The sequence below is a fragment of the Bufo bufo genome, chromosome 9, assembly GCF_905171765.1.
Source record: "Bufo bufo chromosome 9, aBufBuf1.1, whole genome shotgun sequence".
Taxonomy (NCBI): Eukaryota; Metazoa; Chordata; class Amphibia; order Anura; family Bufonidae; genus Bufo; species Bufo bufo.
This window is the reverse complement of record NC_053397.1, coordinates 212,775,550-212,787,673: the sequence shown is the minus strand read 5'-3', so window position 1 is coordinate 212,787,673 and position 12,124 is coordinate 212,775,550. Positions and strand designations below refer to the sequence as shown.

Below are 12,124 nucleotides of genomic sequence, written 5' to 3'. Positions count from 1 at the left end.
TGATGACTTTTTCACTGCCTTGTCCTGTCAAGTGCAGAGGGCGCAGCAGTTGCAGAGAGAGCTGAGCCTCTAGGTGTAATGGCAACGCCCCTGTTGCTCCTAGAGGCTCATTTTCATATATTAAAACATTATTTTTCTCAGCAATGCGGGCACATATGAACATGGGACCAACACAGATGTCTTCAACTGCTAAGTGCACATGCAACAGGTCAGCCAGTGTCATAGGGACAAAACTGCTGACAGATGCCCTTTAATGTACTGTGAGTCCAGTTTGCAAAATGCGATGCTTGGAGCATTAACAACCAAGATAGCTACTAAATATTATAGACATATTTTTAATACATAAAATTTTGTTTTAGTATTAAAGATAACTAATGTTGTTACAAAGACGTGGTCCAAAATGTGTTTATAATTACATTAAGAATGACTATTATATAGGTGGGCTGTTAAAGGAGCACTCCACTTTGAACAAAGCCTTTAGGTTAGAAGGTCCTCCTAACAATAAGCTGATCACTAGGTAGTGGAACCCTCAATCATTAGCGGTATGGGGAAATGTGATAACAATGGTTCAATTTCCCTGCAGCACCCCCATAGGGAAAATGAAGTATTACACAGTTGTCATTTAAATCAATGGGTTGGCCATGTAATAGACAGTTATAGAGGGGGGTCGCCCATTCAGGGCCCTCAGAATTACCTAGTCGGATGTTTAAAAATGGGTTTTCTAACCCTTTAAGAACAATGTATCTTTTTCCATATTACAATGTTTATTTTATATTTATTGCCAATGAGAGACCGAAAGGAATTACATTGTGCATGCTTTCTTGGCTAGGCACACTGGTAACACAGCACAGGTGGCATGCAGGAGGCTCACACCACAGTTCCTTTCCTATACTCACCACCCTCCTCATCACTGGTAAGTTTATTCTCTAAGTCATCTTCTGCCTCAGACTTGTCCTCCTCATCCATGTGACCTAAGGTTCCATCATCATTTACCTGCTCATTATCAGGGCTCACACAGTTTGTATTCCTGTCCTCGTCTGGTCTATTGGACAGTGGTTTAACTACATCATCATGACCTTCAACGTTCTCATCAACAATCATATCATGTTCTTCAAGCTGTTTCTCCAGCAACTCCTTGTCTGGCTCTTCCGGTAGTAGACTCTTTTCTAAATCATGGTTGTCCATGTCTTGAGTTGTTTCCTTAAATCTCTTCTCCTGGTCGCTTTCTGCCTCATGATCTTCGTGTCTTTCATGAATGTCATCTTCATCTGTGCCATCTTCACTTGAGGAACTACCTACTGAACTGTTAGATGAAATGGATTCTGTGCGCTTCCTATCTACAATGGGAGAAAAAATTTGAAATCTTAATGTGCGTTCACAACTAATTTGTATCATCCAGATCTGTATCATGGGACCACTTGAGGTACAACACAATATATCCAATTATTGCCGATTTGCTCCCGGTTGAAAACCACTTTAACCATCAAAGTTCATTGTAAGCCAATTCTATGACTTGTCTTCTACCCCAAGAAAGATTTGGTCACATCATATAGACCTCATGGAGCAAACCTGTCCATGAATACTAGTGGCCTCGGAAGTCATGTCAACCAACCAGAGTTCAATTTTGATTTTCAAAATTGACCTTCAATGGGGAAAGCTGTAGGCAACATAGCCACTTCTGGCACAGAGTCCTATGAATACTCTCATAAACATAACAAGAAGAAAGACATACATTGAAAGTTATTTTGAAATATTCAATACATTGTACAAGTTTATTGTACCCAATAACTCATTTTCACAGTAGCCATACATGACCAGACACTGATTAGGAATCTGATTGGTCACGTTAAAACCAGATTGTTCTATTTTGGATAAACCTTTTTTGGTCAATTTGTGCCTCAAACATAATCCATTCAAGGGTCAACTGGTCCAACCTCAACTTTACAACATTGTAGTATCATTGGCCTTTTTTGCTTTTCCACTAGGACAAACATGGTCTAACAAAGCTTTGTTTGTGGCCCTTAGTGACATTGGGTAATTTACCGAATGGCATGACTGTGTATAGAATAGACTCCTGAGTCCTGATCAGAATTTTAAAAAGATTGTCCAGTCCCAAAGCAAACAGCCATTGCAGTCAGTGCTCTTTTTAAAAATTACATTGAAATCAATGGACATCCACTGATTTCAATGGAAACCCAGAATCAGTCAAGCATGCCTCTTGGTCCTTGCAAAAAATTGGGCACACCTAATAACGAGACGTAATTCTGTTACCTCTCATAGGGCACTTAAAAGGGGATGTTTGATATGTGATCCATCTATTGTCATGAAAATACCTAAAGGAACACTTCAAGAAGAACTGATACACTGTATAATGCCTAGTGTAAGACCTGTGGGGGTTGGAGCATGACACAAGAATTCCTATTTCATGATCCACCCCTGAAGACCTGCTTTAGCTATTACATTCAGTGTAACTTACCTGAATCAGAAAATGATGCTTAGGTATAAGCATCAATGAAAATCCACAATCCATCAAGCATGGCTGTTGGCCCTAGCTAAAAATTGGGCAGGCTTAATTAGAGGACCTAATTCTGTAACCTCCCATAAGACATTTAAAAGGAGTTGTTTGATGAGAGATCCATCTCTTGTCAGTAAAATACCTAAAGGAACACTCCAAGAAGAACTGATACACTAAGTAATGCCTAGTGTGAGACCTGCAGGGGCGGTGCATGACACAAGGATTCCTATTTCATGCTCCACCCCTGAGGACCTGCTTTAGCCATGAAAGTGAGAACCGTTCACTATAACTTACTTGAATCAGAAAGTGATGCTTAGGTATAATATGTGCATTAATAGACCCATGTCTATCCAGTTCATTATGAATTTTCCTTTCAGTGTGTGCGGAGCAGAAATCGTACCAGTATTAATTCCCAACCTCATTTCTCGTATGCTATTTTCAGCTATGATTAGGTATTTAATTAACTGGATAATTAAAATAAGGCAAGACTTAATCACAGAGAAATGCTGATTGTAGAACATACAGATTTAGTCATCTTAGATTAGAAATTGAGGAAAATGACGAGATTGGCCCCCAAACTCCAGGTCAATTAGTGAATGCAATCAAAGGCAGATTCTACCCCCTTGATTTTCTGATTTCAAACCTTTCTTCCTCTGAAGGCTCGGCTGGCGCACTCTATGTTCTCTATAGAGAGTCTGGATTTTTCTCGCCGCTGAGTTCATTTCCTCGTCAGCTATGCTATGTTTTCCTATTCAATATGGAAAATACAATATCAAAGGGAGCTGCCGAGTTCAAAGGAAAGAGAATTTATGTAAGGAAGTAATGAAAGAAAACTGAACAGTCTGTGAAGCCTTCATCATTAGACGTGTCAATACCCAGCCTTGAGAATTGCAATAAATATGATAAAGAGATGCAAATGAGAAAACATGTATATTATACAAATACTAAAGGGATGCTGGGCAGTTAATAAATGATAATGGGCACAAAGGCTGCCTCTACCTTATATAACCCGTGTTCTACCCTTCAATGTACGGGTCCATTCCAAGCATGCTTTGCCTTGTCAAGATGAAGCTACATCATGGATGGGCACCAAGACGAGCTCCACTGAATCTGTGTATGGAATGGTTATTTTGCACGCCATCTGAACTGGTTTTATGGCTTTCATTAAAGGACTTGGCTGGATTCACAACCTCTTCTGTTTAACAGTGGCCCCTAAATCACAGCAGTGGGAACTCCCTTGCCTTCTTCACAATCCATTGTAACCACTGGAGGCATGCTTACCAACATCTCAATTGCAAAAATCGGGACATTTAAGCTACGCCTCCTGGAAAACCCCCCCCCCAAAATGCCCACTTTGGGTTAGAGTTTGCAACGTTGCCGCTTTTGTGGCCCCTTTTGTGCAACTACATGTATGTGGGCCCTTATTTCTGGATTATATGGCTCCCATTCAAATCAATAGACCATCTGTGTGACAGCCAGGTCATACAACAAAAAAGCTTCTCCACATTAGTTGAAATACAATGGGAGTCCCATATGACCAACCTTCCTCTATTACATTCTAAGACCATAATATAGCAAATAAGGGGGTGACAACTCGATAAACTCTTTAACTGACATCACCATCATGATGATATCACTAATCCTTATCCTCACCCCCAGAGACCCATCAGTCCACCTTTGTCATTGTCTAAAGCATTTCCATAACCATTCACCAAGGGTAAACTCAACATAAGACGCACACCTGATAGTTCTTTGCTTAAAGAGGTTCATTACTTATCACAAATGTTGACCAATCAGAAGAAAATAGCAATATATATATATATATATATATATATATATATATATATATATACACAGTACAGACCAAAAGTTTGGACACACCTTCTCATTCAAAGAGTTTTCTTTATTTTCATGACTATGAAGGCATCACAACTATGAATTAACACATGTGGAATTATATACATAACAAACAAGTGTGAAACAACTGAAAATATGTCATATTTTAGGATCTTCAAAGTAGCCACCTTTTGCTTTGATTACTGCTTTGCACACTCTTGGCATTCTCTTGATGAGCTTCAAGAGGTAGTCCCCTGAAATGGTCTTCCAACAGTCTTGAAGGAGTTCCCAGAGATGCTTAGCACTTGTTGGCCCCTTTGCCTTCACTCTGCGGTCCAGCTCACCCCAAACCATCTCGATTGGGTTCAGGTCCGGTGACTGTGGAGGCCAGGTCATCTGGCGCAGCACCCCATCACTCTCCTTCATGGTCAAATAGCCCTTACTTTCAAAGTTTTCCCAATTTTTCTGCTGACTGACTGACCTTCATTTCTTAAAGTAATGATGGCCACTCGTTTTTCTTTACTTAGCTGCTTTTTTCTTGCCGTAATACAAATTCTAACAGTCTATTCAGTAGGACTATCAGCTGTGTATCCACCTGACTTCTCCTCAACAACACTGATGGTCCCAACCCCATTTATAAGGCAAGAAATCCCACTTATTAAACCTGACAGGGCACACCTGTGAAGTGAAAACCATTTCAGGGGACTACCTCTTGAAGCTCATCAAGAGAATGCCAAGAGTGTGCAAAGCAGTAATCAAAGCAAAAGGTGGCTACTTTGAAGAACCTAGAATATGACATATTTTCAGTTGTTTCACACTTGTTTGTTATGTATATAATTCCACATGTGTTAATTCATAGTTTTGATGCCTTCAGTGTGAATCTACAATTTTCATAGTCATGAAAATAAAGAAAACTCTTTGAATGAGAAGGTGTGTCCAAACTTTTGGTCTGTACTGTATATATATATATATATATATATATATATATATAAATATTATACTCCAAAAATTGGTGCAATTCCTTCCAGCAACCAGAGACTCAGGTTCGCCTAATACAGCCCTAGTAAATGAAGGCAGCACTCCAAATCAAGGTGAACAATAGGGTTTATTGGCCCATGTGACAGCAACATTTCAGCTCACTCCTTGGAGCCTTTGTCAAGCTTGACAAAGGCTCCAAGGAGTGAGCTGAAACGTTGCTGTCACATGGGCCTATAAACAGTATTGTTCACCTTGATTTGGAGTGCTGCCTTCGTTTACTAAGGATATATATATAACTTTATATAACATCTTTATAAAAAAGGGTTTGTTGCCCCATCTGGACAAGCCCTTTATAATTGAAGTGGTGACCAGACCTACTCATTTCTAGGACTCTAGGGAACCCCAGGCAGGGGGGGGGGGGGGGGGGAGAGACAGCGTAATACATGGCTGTTCACTAGAGTGGGAGCCACATTTTTGCAGCAGTTGTAAGGAAATCCAAGTATATGTGATCCCCAAACTAGTGCAGAAAAACAGACAGTCCCCACAGCTTTGGATGCAGTTTTAATAAGTGTCTCAACTCCTTTAAAGGGGGTTTCCAGTAATAATGATCTTTTAACAAGTGCCTGCAGACTGCAGAGCTTTTCCTGGTACAGCGTTCCAAATCTTCTGAGTATTGTTAATTGACAAAATTCATGCTGCCTGCAGCCACCTCTAGAGGGAGCCCAAGAGTTTATTTTACACATTGTACTCTACTATAAAACAATACACAGTAAGCTCATGAGCTCCTCCTAGTGGTGGCTGCAGGAAGAAACAATTTTATCAATTAATTCTAACGTCTTTGCAGGGGATTTGGAGCTCTATGTCAGAAAAAATAATCCTATTTTTAAGAAATAATTCAGCATTAGACATGCGTTACAAAGAGAATCTTTTTGTTTTTGTTTACCGTGGCCTGATAGGAAAAAAACATCACTGTGAAGAATCAATGCAAAGGTGTATATAGAAAAAAAAATCAATATAATATTAATACATTAAATGATACATTAAATAGTAAGAAAAGAACTCACCTTGTTTATCCTCCAGGTAGTCGCTGTCACAATGCCCATCCCTTTCATCTCTCTCCCTGTCAGAAGCCTCTGGCACCGCGTTTGATGGTGTGCCACGTCTCCGTTCCGGGTTTAAATCATCTTTTTCATCATCCGAGGGTGACTTTGACTTTTCATTCACTTGATCATCAACCTGTCCTTCTTCATTATGTTTCTCATCAGGTTTGTATTCCTCAACATCAAAATCTTCCTCATAGTCTATAGGAAAAAGAAAAAAAACATGCAAGCCGCTCAGAAAAAAATCCTATATTTTAGATGACGTGAGGTTCAATTCAGTTCGGAGCAGAAGGCGCCTGCCTCTCGAGGAGTAATAAAGGAGTTACAGACAGAGACACTTCAACTGTCTATGAAAAGTATTTGAACAGATTTCATTATCACATCCTTTACCTCCTTCAGTAAGATACTCCATAACTCATTGACACAAATCTCACTTATTAGCAAGATAATTAAAAGCAGTTAACAAGCGCCAGGTCACTTGCTCCTTATCCTTGTTGTACTGTAATGCACTATGGCGGGAATGCAAAGGAAAATTCATTTTATTACCCTACAGGCTTAAATGCTCATCATCATCCCTATCACCAGGGGCATGCATAATGAAGAGGGGGTCCTATAGCAATGTTTACAACGAGGACCCCTTCTGCACCCCCCACTACCTGGGACAGAAATACAGAGGACAGAAGGTTATTCTATTGGTATATTCCAGAGATTTAAGCCCTGTCCCCAGACACTGACCAAACTCACATGGCAATGCCCGCTTCTGGGTGAGATTTACATAAGCCCCATCGATTTTTAGTCTGGGGCAAGCTGAATTTGTGAGGATTACCCCTGAGAATATGGTACAGTCCGGGTGTCCAACCTATAGAAACCCCACTGATTTGGAGAAGTAAGAGACAGAGACGCTCCCAATGACCAGCTGCGTAGGGAATGGCAACACTCATGGCAGCCATATGGTCTTTCTATCTTATTCCACTATAAATGTTGCATATATATGGAGATGCCCTTTAAATAACTGGCTATTGATTTATTGGAAGCATCTACAAGCATCAACATTTCATCCCCGGCACAATTTACCATCATCAGCTTCATATTCATCTGTCTTGCATGCTTTGTTCTCCCCTTCCTCTTCTTCTTCCACTCCTTCCTCATTATAGTCCATATCTGACTCATCCTCAGTCTTCTGGTCGTCATCTTCACCATCATCATCACAAACTGAGCTCGTCTTTCCTTCTTTATCATCAACTTCATTGTAGAACCTCCCCTCAATGACCTCCTCTTCATCACCCTTCTCTTCCTCCTCCTCCTCCTCTCTGTCCTTCTTGTCTTTTTCTGTTGTCCTACTCTTTGGTGGAGGAGATGGCTTTTTATCCAGACCCATTGAAATGATGCACCTAGGAAAGGGAAACTATGATGTGACCTCGTACTTCAGTAATATATGGATGAGCTTTAGAAGAGCTCATGGCTCGTACGTAGAGAATAGCTAGGATGTTGTAAGCTTTTGTCTTCTCCTGTAAAGTCCAGGAACCTCCTGGAGAACGTCTCAAGAGCCAGGAGACCTAGTAAGTGCCCGCTATGGTCAGAGAATATGGCTGCACTATGGTGTCATAGGGGTAAAGTGGCTGTTATGGACAAACTGTGCATGTTAAAGGGGACAAGGCTGTTGCTTTGGAAGCATTGTGGCTGGTGCTGTAGGGACATATTGGCAGTCACTGGGACACTCCCTGTCATTGTGACTGTGCTATGGGGATGCTGTGCCTGTCATTATTATGGGGCATTGTGACTGCCATTTTATAGGGCAGGGATGCTCAACCTGCGGCGCTCCAGCTGTTGCAAAACTACAACTCCCAGCATGCCTGGACAGCCTACAGCAAGCATGTCAAACTCAAAGGCTAACATGGGCCAAAAAAAACAAAATTTAAGTTTATGTGGGCCGCATCAAAAAAAATAAAAAATCGTACATTTTCATAGAACAACATTGTTGTTTCATGACTGCTGACCCCCAACATCCCGTTGCCCAATAACACAAGTGAGACCTATATATATATATATATATACAAATATTAAACTTCACTATAAGACGCACCTAGGTTTTTGAGGAGGAAAATAAGAAAAAAATAATTTTAACCAAAAGTTGTGCTTTTGGTGGGCTTTGAATTAATGGTGGTCTGTGCATGACACTATTATGGGGGAATCTGTGGATGACGCACTGTCATGTGGGGGATCTGTGGATGGCACTGTTATGGGGGACCTGTGGATGGCACTGTTATGGGGGATCTGTGGATGGCACTGTTATGGGGGATCTGTGGATGGCGCTGTTATGGGGGATCTGTGGCTGGTGCTGTTATGGGGGATCTGTGGATGGCACTGTTATGGGGATCTGTGGATGGCACTGTTATGGGGGATCTGTGGATGGCACTGTTATGGGGGATCTGTGGATGGCACTGTTATGGGGATCTGTGGATGGTACTGCTATGGGGTGGGATATCTGTGGATGGCATTGTTATGGGGTGGGGGGATCTGTGGATGGTGCTGTTATGGGGGATCTGTGAATGGTACTGCTATGGGGTGGGATATCTGTGGATGGAATTGTTATGAGGTGGGGGGATCTGTGGATGGAACTGTTATGGAGGGGATCTGTGGATGACACTGCTATATGTCATCCACAGATCCCCCTCATAACAGTGTCCCCCAATACACCGGCCCTCTGCTCACCGAAGTATTTATAAACGTGAATCCTTATCCTGTTATTAAGTTGAACTAACGCTGCGCTCTCCCATGTTCCCATGTTCCCCTGTATCCCCACAGCACTTACGAACACGCTTCCATAGCAGGCAGAGCGGACGGCACCAGTAACGTCACTCACTGACGTCGCGCGTCTGCTCCGCCTGCTTCATTCATAAAGTGGGCGGAGCAGGAGCTCGACGTCAGTGAGTGACGTTACTGCTGCCGTCCGCTCTGCCTGCTATTGAAGCTTAAGTAAGTGCTATGGGGATACAGGGGAACATGGGAGAGCGCAGCGTTAGTTCAACTTAATAACAGGATAAGGATTCACGTTTATAAATACTTTGGTGAGCGGCGGGGCCGGTGTAAGAGTACAGTGACTGCACCGGGCCCCGCCCCTAGTTACGGACTCCAGCCCCTCCTCTCTCCCGGCTCATACATAGCAGTCTGCGATGCTGCATCTTTGCCGGGCCGCATGTTTGGCACCCATGGCCTACAGCAATTAGGTCATGCTGGGAGTTGTAGTTTTGCAACAGCTGGAGGGCCGCAGTTTGAGAATCCCTGTTATAGGGCATTGTGAATGTGCTATGGGGAGACTGTGTATGTCTATATTATGGGGCACTGTGACCGTAAAAGTTATAGGGGCACTGTGGATGTCATTAAAGGGCTTGTGATTGTGCAATGGGGTTACTCTGCCGGTCATTATTATGGGGCAATGTGACTGTAAATTTTATGGGGGCCCTGTGCTTGTCATTATATATTATGGGGCACTGCAATTAAATGTTATGGGAGCACTGTGGATGTGGCTGTCATTGTTATGAGGGTAATGTAGCTCTCATTAATATGGGGCGCAATAACTGTCAATGTTATGGGGTCACTGTGGCTGTTACTGGTATAGGGGAAATATGGCTGGCATTCTTGGACACTATAAAATCCCTGGGGCTGTTCTTGCGGGCATACCGATCCATATTATTATGTATGTTAATAATACAATGAGGAGTTGTGGGTGTCTAAACCCCCTAGGGCCCTTAGTGGGGGCCCCAGCTCGAACACCAAACCATATGTAACCAGGGGTGAGGCTTGTGCTGGATAAACCGGCGGTATTCATTACATGTCCGCAGTGCAGACCCCTGGACCTCCGCGTGCAATACCTGTAACAAGGAGAAGCCCCCTCAATATTGATGAATTGAAAATATCCATTTTTGCCCCCAAGCCGCGCTCCTTTGCGATGTTTATATTCACAGCAAGAGCTCAGCCGGTCCACCTGGATCCCATTAATGTAAAACGTGAGGCTGAATGGAAAACCGCGGTGACGTCTAGAGACCAAACTGAAGCGTTCTGCAACAAAGAGAGGATGTCTGCAATTTACTCTCCATTTACTTTAGCTGCCCGTGACCACAGCTTCATACACTCAGTATCCACTCTAAGGCCTCTTTCACACGGGCATCGCGTGTGAGGGCCGGATAGGATGCGGGTGCGTTGCGGGAAAATGCGCGATTTGTCCGCGCGAATGCAAAGCGTTTTAATGCGTTTTGCACGCGCTTGAGAAAAATCGGCATGTTTGGTACCCAGACCCGAACCCGGACTTCTTCACAGAAGTTCGGGTTTGGGTTAGGTGTTGTGTAGATTTTATTATTTTCCCTTATAACATGGTTATAAGGGAAAATAATAGCATTCTTAATACAGAATGCATAGTAAAATAGCACTGGAGGGGTTAAAAAATTAAATTAAATTAAACTCACCTTAATCCACTTGTTCACGCAGCCCGGCTTCTCTTTTTTTTTCTTCTTTGATGAAAAGGACCTGTGGTGACGTCACTGTGCTCATCACATGGTCCATCACATGATCCATCACCATAGTGATGGATCATGTGATAGACCATGTGATGAGCGCAGTGACGTCACCACAGGTCCCTTTTCTCCTGATCATCAAAGATGAAGACAGAAGAGAAGTTTAATTTAATTTAATTTTTTTAACCCCTCCATCACTATTTTACTAAGCATTCTGTATTAAGAATGCTATTATTTTTACTTATAACCATGATATAAGGGAAAATAATAAAGATCGGGTTCCCATCCCGATCGTCTCCTAGCAACCGTGCGTGAAAAATCGCACCGCATCTGCACTTGCTTGCGGATGCTTGCGATTTTCACGCAGCCCCATTCACTTCTATGGAACCTGAGTTGCGTGAGAAACGCACAAAATAGAGCATGTTGCGATTTTCACGCAACGCACAAGTGATGCGTGAAAATCACCGCTCATGTGCACAGCCCCATAGAAGTGAATGGGTCCGGATTCAGTGTGGGTGCAATGCGTTCACCTCACACATTGCACCCGTGCGGAAAACTCGCCCGTGTGAAAGAGGCCTAAGTGACACGTAGGGTAGAGTCACATTCCACCATTCTTTAAAAAAAATGGCCTAATGTCTGTATACTGGGGCAGAATAATCAATTCTCTTCTAATGTTATTTCACCCTTTAGCTATGAGGGTACTGAGGTGACTTGCAGCCTTTAATATGATTGTCATTACTTTTTAATGAGATAGCATGGCATCTGCAGGAAAGACATCATTTGCCCTGCTAAACATTTAGGGGGTCATTTATTTAGACGCCGGTCTTAATATGCCTTTAGCAGGAGGTGGATGCACCGAATTTATGTAGAGGCACCAGCTGGCGTAGATTTAGACCATTTTCTACCCCTAAAATAGGTGTAGAAAATTAAAAATGAGATGCGAGCAGGGAAAAGTCACAGGGAAAAGTTATTTGCGCCTCAATCTGCAAACAGATATACGCCAAGAAGTGGTGTATATCCGTTTGTAAATGACCCCCTTAGTCTTTGCAGCGATCAAATCAGCTGTGACTGTTATCATAGGCAATGTGATGGTTAAACAAGATGCTTTCATTTCATTTTTTAGCAATTGACCTTTAAAAATTTTCAGCAGTTTTTGTGATACATGCGGATGAAAATCAGTGTGT

At 42.4% G+C, this 12,124-nt stretch overlaps 1 protein-coding gene across 2 annotated transcripts in view; it reads right to left on the bottom strand.

Moving 5' to 3' along the window:
• Positions 1-712: 712 nt before the first annotated feature.
• Positions 713-12,124, bottom strand: part of ERICH3 (glutamate rich 3) — a 74,196-nt gene continuing 62,784 nt past the window's right edge. Inside the window, exons 11-15 of one of the 2 annotated variants that reach the window (XM_040408598.1) lie at positions 10,302-10,488; positions 7,504-7,820; positions 6,394-6,630; positions 3,159-3,263; positions 713-1,337 (exon numbers count right to left, since the gene is read on the bottom strand). In XM_040408598.1, the coding sequence (XP_040264532.1) occupies positions 868-1,337; positions 3,159-3,263; positions 6,394-6,630; positions 7,504-7,820; positions 10,302-10,488 (1,316 nt within the window). In that variant the 3' untranslated portion in view covers positions 713-867. The remainder of the gene's footprint in view (positions 1,338-3,158; positions 3,264-6,393; positions 6,631-7,503; positions 7,821-10,301; positions 10,489-12,124) is intronic. The other variant, XM_040408599.1, reaches the window with a different exon arrangement.